The following is a 13,648-nucleotide window of genomic DNA, read 5'->3' as shown; positions in this document are numbered from 1 at the left end:
TGCTCAAAACTTGCTCATAAAGCTTCCTTTATACATTTATTTTTCTTAAATTATGTGATCATAATAAAGTAATGTTTTTGTAACCTGTGCTTTTCCTTAAACAACTTGTGAACCTTTTCTTTTGTTAATAGCTTTGTATTACTGGGCTACATATGGTTGTACTGTGATTCAAGCTCAGTTCTCTATTGTTAAGAGATTTTACTTTCTTGTTTTTGCTGTTATCAGTGATGATGTGCTGAGTTCTATGTATATTTCCCATGCTTCTAGGTCTTTACTTAGAATGTAATTCCAAAAACTAGAATTATTGGGGCAAAAGTAGCTTGCTCATTTAAAAAATATTTTTTTTTCCTAAGTTTTTTATTGTGAAATGAGTGCTAGTTTACATGGGAGAACATCAGTTTTACACTCATCGTTTCATTGCAGTGATTACAATCTCCTCTGTAAATCATCATTCAACAGTATTTATTTTCATTCTGTCTTTCTGTGGGTTTGTTTTTTTTTTTTGGTGTTGTTTGTTTTTTTGGTGGTGGTGTACACAAAAACACTCAGGAATATATAATCATTTAAACAACCAAAGGGTACATTCTGTAAGCCTGCCACCTGGTCACTAGCACACAGTCTTTCTCTTTCCATGAGTCTGGAGTTCTCAGCTGCTCTTTCTCTCCATGGCCTCATCTCTGCCTTCATCTCTGGTGTTGCTGCTTCTCTGGATAGGTTCCCACGTTCCACTCGTGTTCTTTTCCCTTGATGATCCTAGGGTTTGTTTTTCCTGGACTGTAAGATTAACTACTCCCCCCTTTCATTTAAAAAGCATTTTGATTCATGTGTTCATTCTGACATTCAGGAAAGTTGAATCATTTTATAGCAATGTTTGATAATGTATTTTTTACACCTTCCCACATTATTTTATGTAATATTTTCCTTTTTTCTTTAATGTTTAATTGTGAATTATATGATAGTTTACATGGGAGAACATTAGTTTTACATTCATCCTATCGTATATTGTTTCATTGCCATGGTTACAATACCCTCCATGCATGATCAACCAACCATAGGGTCTACCCTGCCAGCCTAACTCCGCCTCCTGCCCCTATCGTCAGCACACAGCCCCTCTCCGTCTCTGGCTCTGAAGTCCCCAGCTGCTCCATCTTTCCACGTCATCATCTCCGCCTCCATCTGCTTCTTTGGGTAGGGTCCTGCTCTCTGCTCTTCTCCCTTGATGGTCCCAGGGACCTCTGCTCCTGGACTGCAAAGTTAATCACTCCCCTCTTTCCTACAAAAACATCTACCTTTACATTTCCAACCCTCACAATCAGACTTGATAACAGTTATTCACTATTGTTTTACAAGAGACCTATCCGCATTTCCTTTCATCAGCCCCGCCTAGACAGATTGGATACTACTCAGTGGAGATTCTGCCTTCTTCTACAACTTCTGGATCTAGATTCCCTCTTGAAAGCTTGTAAGCCAGTCACTTCTTGCCTTTGTAGCCCCCCCCCATTTTGGGTAGCCAGTGTCCCAAGTTGCACATCCCTGTCTACTCTATGTATGAAGGGGGTGGGAATGATCCTCGCTGTAAGGATTTGTTCTCTCTTTTGAGCTACTGCTTCCATAGGTGTAGGTCAAGTTCATCAAACTGTATCAGATTACTCCTTTTTTGCCCTTTCTTTCTTCTTCTAGTTGAGCTCTGATCATCCAGTCATTGAAGCCAGGTCAAGTGGGTATTATCTGCAAGTGTGGGTGTTCTTGTGCATATGCCCTCTCTTCTTATCAGCTGGATGCTTCACTTTCCCCTCTAGTCCTCTGTGGAAATGTCACTGCTCTGGGCCCAAGAGTCCCCAGGTCTTGCTATTTTATGTAATATTTTCCAATTTGATAGATAAAAAATAGATTCCCATTTTAATGTAGAACTTTATTTGATTTAATATTGTTGTATTTTAGCTCAGTTTTCTATTGGAATGCCTTTTTTTTTAAATACAAAAAGCTGTTCATCTATGAAGCATATTAACTATTTGTATACATATTGTAGTTTTTAAATTTTATTCATTTCTTTATATGTTTATTACCAAGGTGTCACTCATATGATTTAAAAATATATCAAATAATACAAAAAGGTATAATCTTATAAAATGATATTACAGGCTTTGTTTTGAACTGAGTTGGTGGTGGGAAACAAGACTGGTCATGTCTAGATAACTATGGAAGCTGGGTGTGTGGTCATGGATCAACAATTCTAAATTTGTCCAAATATTGAAGGCAGGAGGCCAAGAGAGCAACCAGGGAGGCTGGCAGCTCCAGGATGGTGATATAGACTTTTATTAAGGACTTACTTACAGCTTGATGCTTTGGGCGGCCACAGGGCATTCTTGAGTCTCTGTACACCTCAGTGGAAGGCAGGGGCTTATATGGCTCTAGTGAACAAACATTGGTTGGTCAGTGATAGGGTCCTGAACCTCCAAGTGTACGCTAGTAAGTGTTACCTAATAGTGAATAAACAAGAGCAGGAGATAGGTACGGTGGCTGTGGGGGCGGGGAGGGTAGAAGGTTAACAACACTAGTAAGGCTACAGCAGTACACTAGTTTGTTTTTTTTCCATGAAAGAAACAACAAATTGTTTTTTTTTTTTTTAAGGACTTGAAATTTAATTTAAAATTGAAGTGGTTATCAACTTCTTTTGTTTCTTGTTGTTGTTATGGGCCATTGAGTCGGTTCTGATTTATAGCGACTATATAAGGTTTCTGAGGAGTAGCTGGTGAGTTTGAACTGCTAACCTTGTGGTTCACAGTACAGTGCTGATCCTACAGTGCCACACCAGGAATCCCACTGTGTTTTCTTAGTTTTACATTTAATTCTTATATGTGTTTTTATCATTTAAATGGAATCCATAGCAGTCTTTGAGAAATGTATACTGTATACACATTTTACAGCTGAAGGAACTGAAATACTTTCTCCAGGTCAAATAAGGAAGCACTCTAAGAGTACAGAGCTGCAGTGTGCCAAAGGAACTAAGAAGGAAGAAATAGGAGAAGAGAGATGAAATATTCTGTTTCACTCTCCTTCAGCATACTGATAATAGGATATTTCTCTTTGAGGAAAACTGTTTCATAGGCTCTTAATTAAGAGATTTACTGACAGTGCCATTTTCTTTACCAAGCAAGTCTTTTTTCTAGGGCATGAATAGATAATTACTCTTTGCACCTTGAAATGTACTTGGTACCAGTTCCTGTCAAGTCAGTTTGACTCACGGCAGACTCCGTGTGTGTTGGAGTAGAACAGCGCTCCAAAGGGTTTTCTTCAGTGGCTGTCTTTTCAGAAGATCACCAGGTACCTCTCTGCATTCAAACCTCTAGCCTTTTGGCTAGCAGCCGAGTTGACCATTTGTACCACATTGGACCGTCTTGAATATTAGGAAAGAGAGGAAATATGTAGTAGACTTTTATATATATTTTTGAGAATAAGTATTTCAGTGGAAAAAATATCGCCTTATACACTTTTTTCTAATTGTTTAAACTGGACTGGACATTCTCTGACTAATACATAAATTTATATTCTTTCTCATATATTTTTCTTTTATTTTTTCTGTGTTCAGGTGCCCCCCACTGATGGATATTACTCTACACATGTTGAATGGCTATCTTCTTGCTTCTAAAGCCTACCTTAGTGCTCATCTGAAGGAAACTTCAGAGCAAGATAGGTCTTCCCAGAATAATACAATAGGTTTAGTTGGACAAACTGATGCCCCAGAAGTTACCAGAGAAGAATTGAAAAATGCATTACTGGCTGCTCAGGTAATGAATTAAAGTTGAGTCAAAAAGGGCTGTGCTTTCTCTGTTCATGAAATCAATTCGCTGGATGATTTGCTAGGCCCGCTGTGGACCTGACAGTATGTTGGACATGCCTTTTACTACAGAGTCTTTTGTAGTGATGTTGCTTTTGCTTTTGAATACCAGATAGCTAGTAAAAATCAAAAATAATCTTTTTATTTTTACTGGATTTTACTGAAACTTTTAAGTAGTCCTTTTGTAAAGATTCAGGAGATATAAGATGCTAAAAATATTAAGGAATTTGAGGTTTTCAATGTAAAAATGTTTCTTTACAATGAAATGTAATTTCTGAAATCCTATTAGTGCAGTCAGGAGCAATAATATAAGGTCACAATTCTTTATATCCATACAGAAATATGAAACCTATAAAAACAGAAACATCTTTTTTTTTTGACAAGACTTGCCATGGTTTATTTAACTGTTTACTTACTCATGAGCATTTAAGTTGTTTTCAGTGTTTCATAATTATAAAGAAATTGTGATTTGAATAGGTAATTTAGTTGGTAATTCAGTTGACAGAAAAACCTGATCTGATGTGAAATTGTTTGGTGGCAAAAAGCAATGTGAAAGAATTTATTATCTTTATCCTGCTTAATGTGAATATTGGTATGTTTTGCTGCAAAATATGTTGTATTTGAGTTCTAAAACATACTTCATCTTAAGAATTTCAGATAAGGGATTGAAGATTGTAATAGCTAAAATTTATATAATGTTTTTATATCCTGGGTGCTTATTCTTAATGTATTTTGACTCATTTAATCTTTATAATCAACGTGTAAGTATTATCATTACCATTTTTACAGATTAAGAAACTGAGACTCAGAGAGGTTAAGTGACCTCTTTAGTACGTGACAGAGTTAGGATTCAAGCCTAGGCAGTGTATATAGAAAAACAATCCAGTACCCAAAACTCCTCAACCCCAAGAATGATGCTTCTATCCAAGTAAAGTGCTGGTGATTGTTGGTTAGTACCGTCCACTTGGTTCTGACTCCTAGGGACCCTGTGTAGTGTTTCTGAGTCTGTAAAGCTATGCAGGAGCAGAAAGGCTTACCTTTCTCAGCTGGTGGGCTTGAACCGCCAACCTTGTGGATCTCAGTCCAGTGCTTATTCTACAGAGCCACTGCTCTCCCAAGGAGCTCTGGTAGTGAAGTGGTTACGAATCAGGCTGTGAACCGCAAGGTCAGCAGTTTGAAACTACCAGCTGTTCCGCGGGAGAAAGATGAGGCTTTCTGCTCCCGTAAAGATTTCCAGACTCGGAAACCCTGCACAGGGTCGCTATGAGTCAGAACCGCCTCCACGGCTCTTAACAACAACAACAACTGCTCTCCCAAAGTAAGGTGGTTGTTAAGTTCTGTCAAGTCTCTTCTGACTTACGTTATTGTTATTGCCATCAAATCGGCTCTGACTCATAGCAACCTTTTATAGGGTTTTCAGGGAGCGGCTGATGAGTTTGAACCGCCAGTCTTAGGGTTCAAACTTACCTTGTGATTGAGTGCTTATCCTACAGCACCATATCAGGACTCCAAAGTAAAGTTGTTGGTGGTGGTTGCGTGTCGTGGAGTTGGTTTCGATGCACAGCCACCCTGTGTAGGGTTTCTGAGGCTGTGTATCTTTGTGGGAGCAGAAAGCCTCATCTTTCTCCCACAGAACGACTGAACTTGAGGTTAGCAGCCTGACTCAAAATTACTACACTACCAGAGCTCCTTAAAAGTAAGGTTAGTCTTACTTATTAATTATCAGATTCATAAAAATTTAGATCAAATTACTGTTTTCTTTGTGAGGCAATGGCTGTCTTTCAGAGATGCATACATTCACTTTTGTAGTCCTTCCTGCTGGGTTCTTTTTACAGTGAAGGATCTATAGTTTTCTTCAGCTTCTTTAAGGGACTCATGACCCTAAAATTGTGAGAATCAGAACTCCACACATTATTCATTTTTGCTCTTAGAATCTATCTCCCCTTTTAAAATAAATTATTTACTTTCTGTTAATATGAAAACAAAGTCAAATTTGTTTTTTAGACTTCTCAGAAACAGCTTACATTCACTGTTTTATTTGCTTGTAGGATAGTGCAGCTGTCCAGATTCTCCTAGAGATTTGCTTACCTACTGAAGAGGAGAAAGCAAGACGTGTCAACTCCGATAGTTTGTTATGGAATGCACAAAGTGTTATTACTACCAGCACTCCAAATAAGGAAATGGAGGAAGGAGAAGATAATTTACTCTGTAACCTTAGAGAAGTTCAGTGCCTTATCTGTTGTCTGTTGCACCAAATGTATATTGCGGATCCAAACATTGCTAAACTGGTTCACTTTCAGGTCCGTTTTCAAAGAATGATCTTTTATTGTTGGACTTAATTTTCTCAAGGGCTTTGTATACTAAATTAATAACAATCATTTAGACAGTAGAGATAACACAAATACAATATGGAAGAAAACCCAGATTTAAAATTTTTTTAATAAAGTGTTTCAGATAATTTATCTTTATCAAGTACATCAGTGAAGTGAAATGCCAGGATGTATATAGGATACTGCAGCCTTCCAAGCAACTTTCATAGAAAGGAAGTGCAAACTTTATCTGAGAGGGCTTGAAAAAGTTTGTGCAAAAACTTTGTTATCTTTTACTTCCATTTTTCTATGAACTTGCCATGCCTTTGTATTTTTATCTCTTTGATTTATAATTATTTCATTTCTAATATTTTTCCCTTCTTATTGAGATAGGGTTATCCATGTGAACTTTTGCCTCTGACGGTTGCAGGTATTCCATCTATGCACATCTGTCTGGATTTCATACCTGAGCTTATTGCACAGCCCGAACTTGAAAAACAGGTAATGAGCATATTAGAAAATTTTAAATCGTCATACAGTGTTTCTAGTTCCATTAAAGAAAATTATGACTTTGAATTACTAAAAAATATTCATTAGAAGCCTATTTTTGGATTTTGTATTACAGATATTTGCTATCCAGTTGCTTTCTCACTTGTGCATCCAGTATGCATTACCAAAGTCACTCAGTGTGGCCCGCTTAGCTGTCAATGTCATGGGAACATTGCTCACAGGTATGTAGCCAACCATTATCAACAGCAGCTTGTAACTTGAGTTAGTACATAGGTCTTCTGAATTTTGTGACATAATATATTTTTTAAATTAACTGCTAGTTTAACTTAAGCTGTCTTTTGAATTATTCTTCTTTTGAAAGTTTTCCTGTTTTACAAGTATGATGATTTATAGTATAGAAGAGATTAATAGGTAGGCATATTGTATCTTTCATTTGTGAATGATTGTGTATTGATTTCTGATAAAAGTAATGAATTTTTCACATTTTATAATTAAAGCCAAATCCAAATCTACTTTCTCTATCTAATTATATTAGTAGAAAACAGGTTATAATTTATTACAAATACTATTGTTGTTGTTATTATGTGCTGAGGAGTCACTTCCGACTAACAGTGAGCCTGTAACAGGGTTTCCGAGGCTGTAAATCTTTACAGGAGCAACTGGTAGTTTGGAACTTGCTGACCCTGAGGTTAGTAGCCTGATTCGTAACCACTGTGTTACCTGAGCGCCTTACAAATACTATAGCGTCAGGAAAATAATTATATGTAGAAATAAGAGATAAAGGAATGTTTCTTTATGTTCTACAACACATTTGACATTTTATCCAGCTTTCAGTCTGTAATCTAAAACAGTATAAAAAGTATACTACTTTAATAATGTGAAGTATATTTCAGCCCTTCTGAATTATGATTTAGCTAAGTTAATGTTCTTTCTCAATACTCCCATAATGCCATTTGTTTTTCTTTCCATTCTGTTATTACCTCATTGTGTTATAATTATTTGTAGTCATTAAGAGATTTAATGATCAGATTTCAATCCCTGGCTCTGCAACCTGGCACAGATTTCTTAATCTGTAAGGTTTAAGAATTTTCTTGTATGTAAATTGGTACTTTCTTCATTCATAAGATTTTGAGAACAAAGTGAAATAATGTATGTAGTATACTTAATAGTGCTTAGACATAATAAGAATTTATGTGTTGGCTACTACTAGAATGTGTGCTCCCTGGAGGTAGGATCTGGGTCATGTTATAGAAAATTAGTATCCTCAACACAGAGCATGGTGCTTAGTATATTGTATAACTCGATATTAGTATATGGAATATATATCTCTGAAGTAAAAATTCTGTTTCATATCTTTCCAACAGTTTTAACCCAAGCTAAGCGATATGCTTTTTTCATGCCAACTCTGCCCAGTTTGGTCTCTTTTTGCCGAGCGTTTCCTCCATTATATGAAGATATTATGTCTTTGCTGATTCAAATAGGGCAGGTCTGTGCTTCTGATGTTGCCACTCAGACAAGAGACATAGATCCAATTATTACACGTAAGTAGTTACTTAATATCATGAGTGATCTAATATCTCAAACAAAGACAGGTGCCAAGATCCTCTCCAGATTTCTTGCCTTGATTGATTTTTCTTTTCTTATGTTTTCAGGTCTTCAACATATAAAGGAGAAACCTACTGGCTGGTCTGGACTCTGTAAAGATCCATTGTATCAAAATGGATCTAGGGACGCTGAAAGCATGGATCCTGATGTCCAGCTCTGCCATTGTATTGAAAGCACAATAATTGAAATCATAAACATGAGTGTTAGTGGAATTTAAAGAGAAAATTAAAGTGAAAACTGAGGCTGTTACATGTACCCAACATGAATCTGCATCTTATAAATTTGTAAAACAAGATGGAAACAGTGATGTTTTGGAATCACTAAAATGATCTTATTTGACATGAATTGAATTTAGAATCTCTGAGAATTATGTTTGTCTGCTACATATGGTTGACAGTTCTTTGGATATAGTTTGCTGGTGGTATGTTTCTATTGTAGTAGCAGCTGAACTTTTTTTTTCATTGGAAGAACATTTAAGAAGCTCATTAATGGAAAATGAATTTGGCATTGTGTTTAGCTTTAGAAGTGAAAAAAGACTGCCATGCCTTTCATTTAATTTCTTAAAAAAATGAGTCTGTGGGTAGCCTTAGTGTTTATTTTAACTTAAAGCTTCTAACAGAGTGCTGCAATATTATAGTAATGGCAGGAAGAAGAAGGGGTTATGAGAAGGGAGGATTCAGGAAAAATTAGGAGTTAAACACCCAAATATAAATCTCAAAGACTTTCAATGCAAGCTATAGTGATGCAAGATAGAATTCCAGTTCTCAAGAAAGTGCTGAGAATGCTTTAAAGAAGGCAGATGGCTTTTATAAATGATTTCCATTGAGTAACACATGAGAACTTAAAGATTTTACATATTTGCTTCAATTTTTACTAATATATGTAGCCATAAATTTAAAAGAGATACTTGAATAATTTGGAGTATTAAGAATCATCTTTGTGCAAAGAAAAACCTAAAAGGAAACCTCACTTAGGGTTTTAAATTTATTTTTAGAATGCTTTACCTAATATATTAAATGTTCAGACAGGAAAAATAAACCTTAGAGAAAATATAATCCACTGGATTAAAGAGTGATTGTTATGCCCTCAAGATTATAATTCATACCTTACTTTGAGAAGGTTGATGAGTAGGAAAATATATAGAGTTGAACCTCAGGAAAATTAAATACGGAAAATACTGTCTTGCTGATACATTTTGCAGTTTTCTGCTGGCAACTTCTATCGATTAAGTAGATGCATTCAGGTAACCTATAATCCTCATTTGAAAAAAAATTAAGTATCCAAAGTTTTCTGAGATATAACTTAATGTCATCTTCCCCCTACCCTACAACCCTCAACTAATAAGAATAATCTGGTTTTTAAGAAGTTTAACTTGCGTGTTTCACTAACGAATAAGTCAATGTCATTTGAATCTTGTAAATGGAATCACCACTGGCCCTACCTCATAAAGGTATTATATAAGAACTAGCTTGAATCATGAAGTGTATAGTATCATACATGATAGAATATTCATAACTTTTATTAGATGTTTAATGTTCAATTAAGGAATTTTTATCAGAAAAATTAAAAGCGTACACTTAAAAGATACCATAAGAATTTTCATATTTTAAAAAAAGCAGTTTTGTAGTCCCTTAAGATTAAGTAAAACTGCTTCTTTTTTTAAAAACTGAGGCCTTGGAATCTTTTGTGTAAGTAGGTATCCTTTAGGAGTTCAGAAAAGGTTGAAGTATATTTTTTAACTAAATGCTGTATACATTCCTGAATCAATTTTCAGAGTGGTCAGAATCTGTTCTGTTAAAATAATGCTTTTTTTTGTGTGTGTGTGTGTGGGTTTTTTCCAGATTTGTTGATGATGTAAAAATATGTAAATATATTAGTAAATGTTAATATTCATTTTAAGTTAAGGTGTAAAATTGGTCAGAATGTGATTTTTTTTTTTTTAATTCAAGTGAAAACAGATGTGTGCAGCTATTTTGAATATTGATTTATAAATATTCGTATTCTTTATCAAATTAATTTGTAGTCATTCGTATTCTTTAGCAAATGAATTTGTAGTTATTTGTGTTTAATTCCATTACTGTTAACCTGGAAGCACAATCCAAGGGACTGGAGTCTAGGATTGTCTGCCTCCAGAGCGTATGAGTATTCTCTGTTACTCCACATACATTAAATAGCAATACAAAGTTAAAGCCAGTTGTTAGCCTTAGGAATTTAGGAGAGGACGATTATAGTAGTTACATGGAATAACTGTTTAAAAGATTGTATCTATAAAAATTTATAAAACTAGAGTAACATTTTGAAAGTATTTTATTAGATTATAAATAATTGGCATTTTTCTTTCCACTCTCTTTTATATTTTTATACTTTTGTTTTTTTTAATGCTTATGTATTTTCACATAACTAAGTTTATAATGGAGTCCTGGTGTGGCGTTGTGGGTTAATGCACCAGACTGCAAAGCCGTTTGAACTGCAAGGTCGGTGGTTCAAGCTCACCAGTCACTCCTCAGAAACCCTGCATAGGGTCACTATGGGTCGGATCTGACTCGGTGGCACTTAACAAGAACAACAAGTTTATAATGGATTCCTGGTGTGGCTCTATAGAATAATCATTGGACTGTAAACCACAAGGCCAGCAGTTCAAATCCGCCAGTTGCTTCTTGGAAACCCTATACAGTGTCGCTATGAGTTGGAACTGACTTGACAGCACTTCACAACAAAGTTTCTAATAACCAGTTTGGAGCCTGCTTTTTCCCTTTTAACTACATGGAATTTCCCCTTGCAAGTTTTATTTTGTAATTACTGGCTTCATAATCTAGTGAATTGATACATCATAATTGAATCTATTCTGGACTCCTGGTGTGACATTGTAGGACAAGCACTGGACTGCTAACCATGAGGTTAGCAGTTTTGAACCTACCAGCTGCTTCCAGGAAAACACCTGAGTCAGAACCAATTCCACAGCACTTAACAACATCACCATTCTGAAAGTTGATCATTTTTTAGTGTATGTATTACAAATACGCATTGTAATCCACTGAGGTGTTACCACTTTTTCTTTCTTTTAGGTTATTTCGTTAGGATAGATTTCTGGGACTTACATTACTAGGTCAGGTCAAAAGATATTTATTTTTAGGACCACTACAAGTTTTGACATGTTGGGAAGATGTAGAAATAAAATAAGGCAAATAAAATAACATGCACCTGCCTTACTTGGGGAGAAAAATTTCCTTCCCTAACTCTACTTGAATTTGAAAAGCTATATCAGTGTTTGCTTTTTTTCCCCCTTTTTTTAAAATAACTTTTCTTTTTAGTATTATATTTGAGCATGCTTGGTAAAGTAGATGGTCAGTGGAAAAAGAGTAAGACTCTCAACCAGATGAACTGACTGACATACGGCTGCAACAATGGGGCTCAAAGAGCAACACTGAAAGGAAGGCACAGGATCAACTGGAGGGCATCTAGCAATGACAGTGTTGAGCTAACTTTAGGCCAAACAATTGTTAAGCATAATTTGGCGAGCTCATGATCATTCTGTCTTTTGCCAAGTACTTCTTGGCAAAGAAAAAACTGGCATTGGGAGGATGGCGGGTGAATAATAAGCCTTAGTGATAGGCAGTTAAACCAAAAAGTATTGCTGGAAATTCACAGAAACCTTTGTTTAAATTATCAGAATGTAAAGCTACTGTTTTCCGACATATCCACCATCTAGGTCTATACACTTATGAAATTGGTGCTTCCGTCTCACTAACCCTTTGCTGAAAATCGCTGTGCTCTTTGATTTACACTGCGTCCAAATGGCAGTTTTTGCATCCTTGAGGGACTCAAATCGTGTTACTTTGAAATGTTCTTGGAGTGCACTGTTGATAGTACTTGTTTGCAGTCAATCACTGATCACAGAGACATGCTTAAACACGCTTTGTGTGGAATAAAACTGAGTGGGAACCCTAGTCGCAATACCTTTTGACTTTCTGGGGCTGGAGAACTGAGGTGTACCTCTTGCCGAATTTGGGTATCTGGAAAAGACTTGAATACTCTTTACCAGCTGTAAAACAGAACAACCTCTTCACCTAATTGAGCTATAAGATCCTAAAACAAAAACACAACCAAAAAACTCCACTGCGGGCGCTTGTGTCTACTCTGACTCAGCGACCCAAAAGGACAGAAGCAGATGGCTATATCTTTCTCCTAAAAAGCGGCTGGTGGATTTGAGCCGCCAACTACAATTGGCAGCTGAGTGCTCAACTACTGAGCCACCAGTACTTACTTATTCATTTTATCACTAGTTTTGCTTGCGTCTTTTTGATACCCCACCTGTGTGAAACTCGGAAATTTAAACTGGTCCTAAAGAATGCTCAGAATTTGGCAAGGTGTAACCTTGTCGTTGCTCTCCGAACTTTAGGGAAAACAATTTTGAGTTTTGCTGCCGGGGTTAAGTTACAAGTTTCAAAAGTCTAGCGGAGAAAGCACTTTTCCTTTAAAAATCAAGAGTTTGCGAGACCAGTTAATTCTTTTGAAGATCTCCACCTTCCGGTACCGCCAAATACCTTGGGACTGGTCTCATTTCGGAGGCTTCGATTGGGTGCCAGAGCCCTTCGCCGGCTATCTCTGCGCTAGGATTGGTTGATTGATATCTGAGCTGGGTGGGTGATTGGTTGCCTGCATTCGCACAGCGATTGGGTGTTGCGAGTCAAGAGGGTGGGAGGCGGGAATTCGTCGGGAAGTGTGTTGCTGAGGGGTTTTGGTGAAACCTCAAAGGGTGGAAAGGTAAAGTCTCCCGGGAGCGCGGGACCTGGAGCGGGTCCTTGCGGCCTAGTGAGAAAGGGGAGGGTAAGGCTTGTGGTCTTTCTCTGCTGTCATTTGCTGTTACAAATCGGATTTCTTTTCTCCTATTCAGTTTTCCACAGGACTTCCAAGTGTGGCTCTCGGAGGGAGGACACAGAGCCTGACGGAGGGGTGCCTTCTGCTTTCGCCCAACCCCACTATGCAGGCCCACCGGTGTTGACTGGGTTCACCTGGGCCTTGGGGTTCACAAGTGCTTGTGAGAGGAAGGAAATTTGGGGAAGAAAATCAGGGTCGAAGGGAGCCCCCTCCCTACAGTCTTGGCGTCTGTTATTAACCAGGTCTCTGTGTTAACTCTTGGCGGGTTGGGGCTCCTGCACGCAATCTGTCTGTCCATTATGCAATGTTGTGCACCCCTGTTTGAGGTGCACGTTGACACAGCTGGGGATTGATTAGATTACTAGGCTATAAATAACTAGGATCGTCTTGAGTTGATTCAGATCCCATTTTTTAGAGTTTAAAACTGGAAAATACCGTAGAATGTTGTTGTTAAGGGCCATCTAGTCAGTTCTGACTTGTACTGACCTGTATAGCGTTTCCGAAGAGG

General features: G+C 37.1%; 1 protein-coding gene across 1 annotated transcript in view; it reads left to right on the top strand.

Moving 5' to 3' along the window:
* Nucleotides 1-8,783, top strand: part of INTS2 (integrator complex subunit 2) — a 66,396-nt gene extending 57,613 nt beyond the window's left edge. The window contains exons 20-25 of the mRNA XM_006832361.1: nucleotides 3,590-3,788; nucleotides 5,887-6,138; nucleotides 6,541-6,648; nucleotides 6,773-6,878; nucleotides 8,022-8,198; nucleotides 8,310-8,783. Of these exons, the coding sequence (XP_006832424.1) occupies nucleotides 3,590-3,788; nucleotides 5,887-6,138; nucleotides 6,541-6,648; nucleotides 6,773-6,878; nucleotides 8,022-8,198; nucleotides 8,310-8,479 (1,012 nt within the window). The 3' untranslated portion in view covers nucleotides 8,480-8,783. The remainder of the gene's footprint in view (nucleotides 1-3,589; nucleotides 3,789-5,886; nucleotides 6,139-6,540; nucleotides 6,649-6,772; nucleotides 6,879-8,021; nucleotides 8,199-8,309) is intronic.
* The last annotated feature ends 4,865 nt before the right edge of the window (nucleotides 8,784-13,648 follow it).

This window comes from Chrysochloris asiatica, unplaced genomic scaffold (genome assembly GCF_000296735.1).
Source record: "Chrysochloris asiatica unplaced genomic scaffold, ChrAsi1.0 scaffold00007, whole genome shotgun sequence".
Classification (NCBI taxonomy): domain Eukaryota; kingdom Metazoa; phylum Chordata; class Mammalia; order Afrosoricida; family Chrysochloridae; genus Chrysochloris; species Chrysochloris asiatica.
This window is presented reverse-complemented; position numbering and strand designations above follow the sequence as displayed.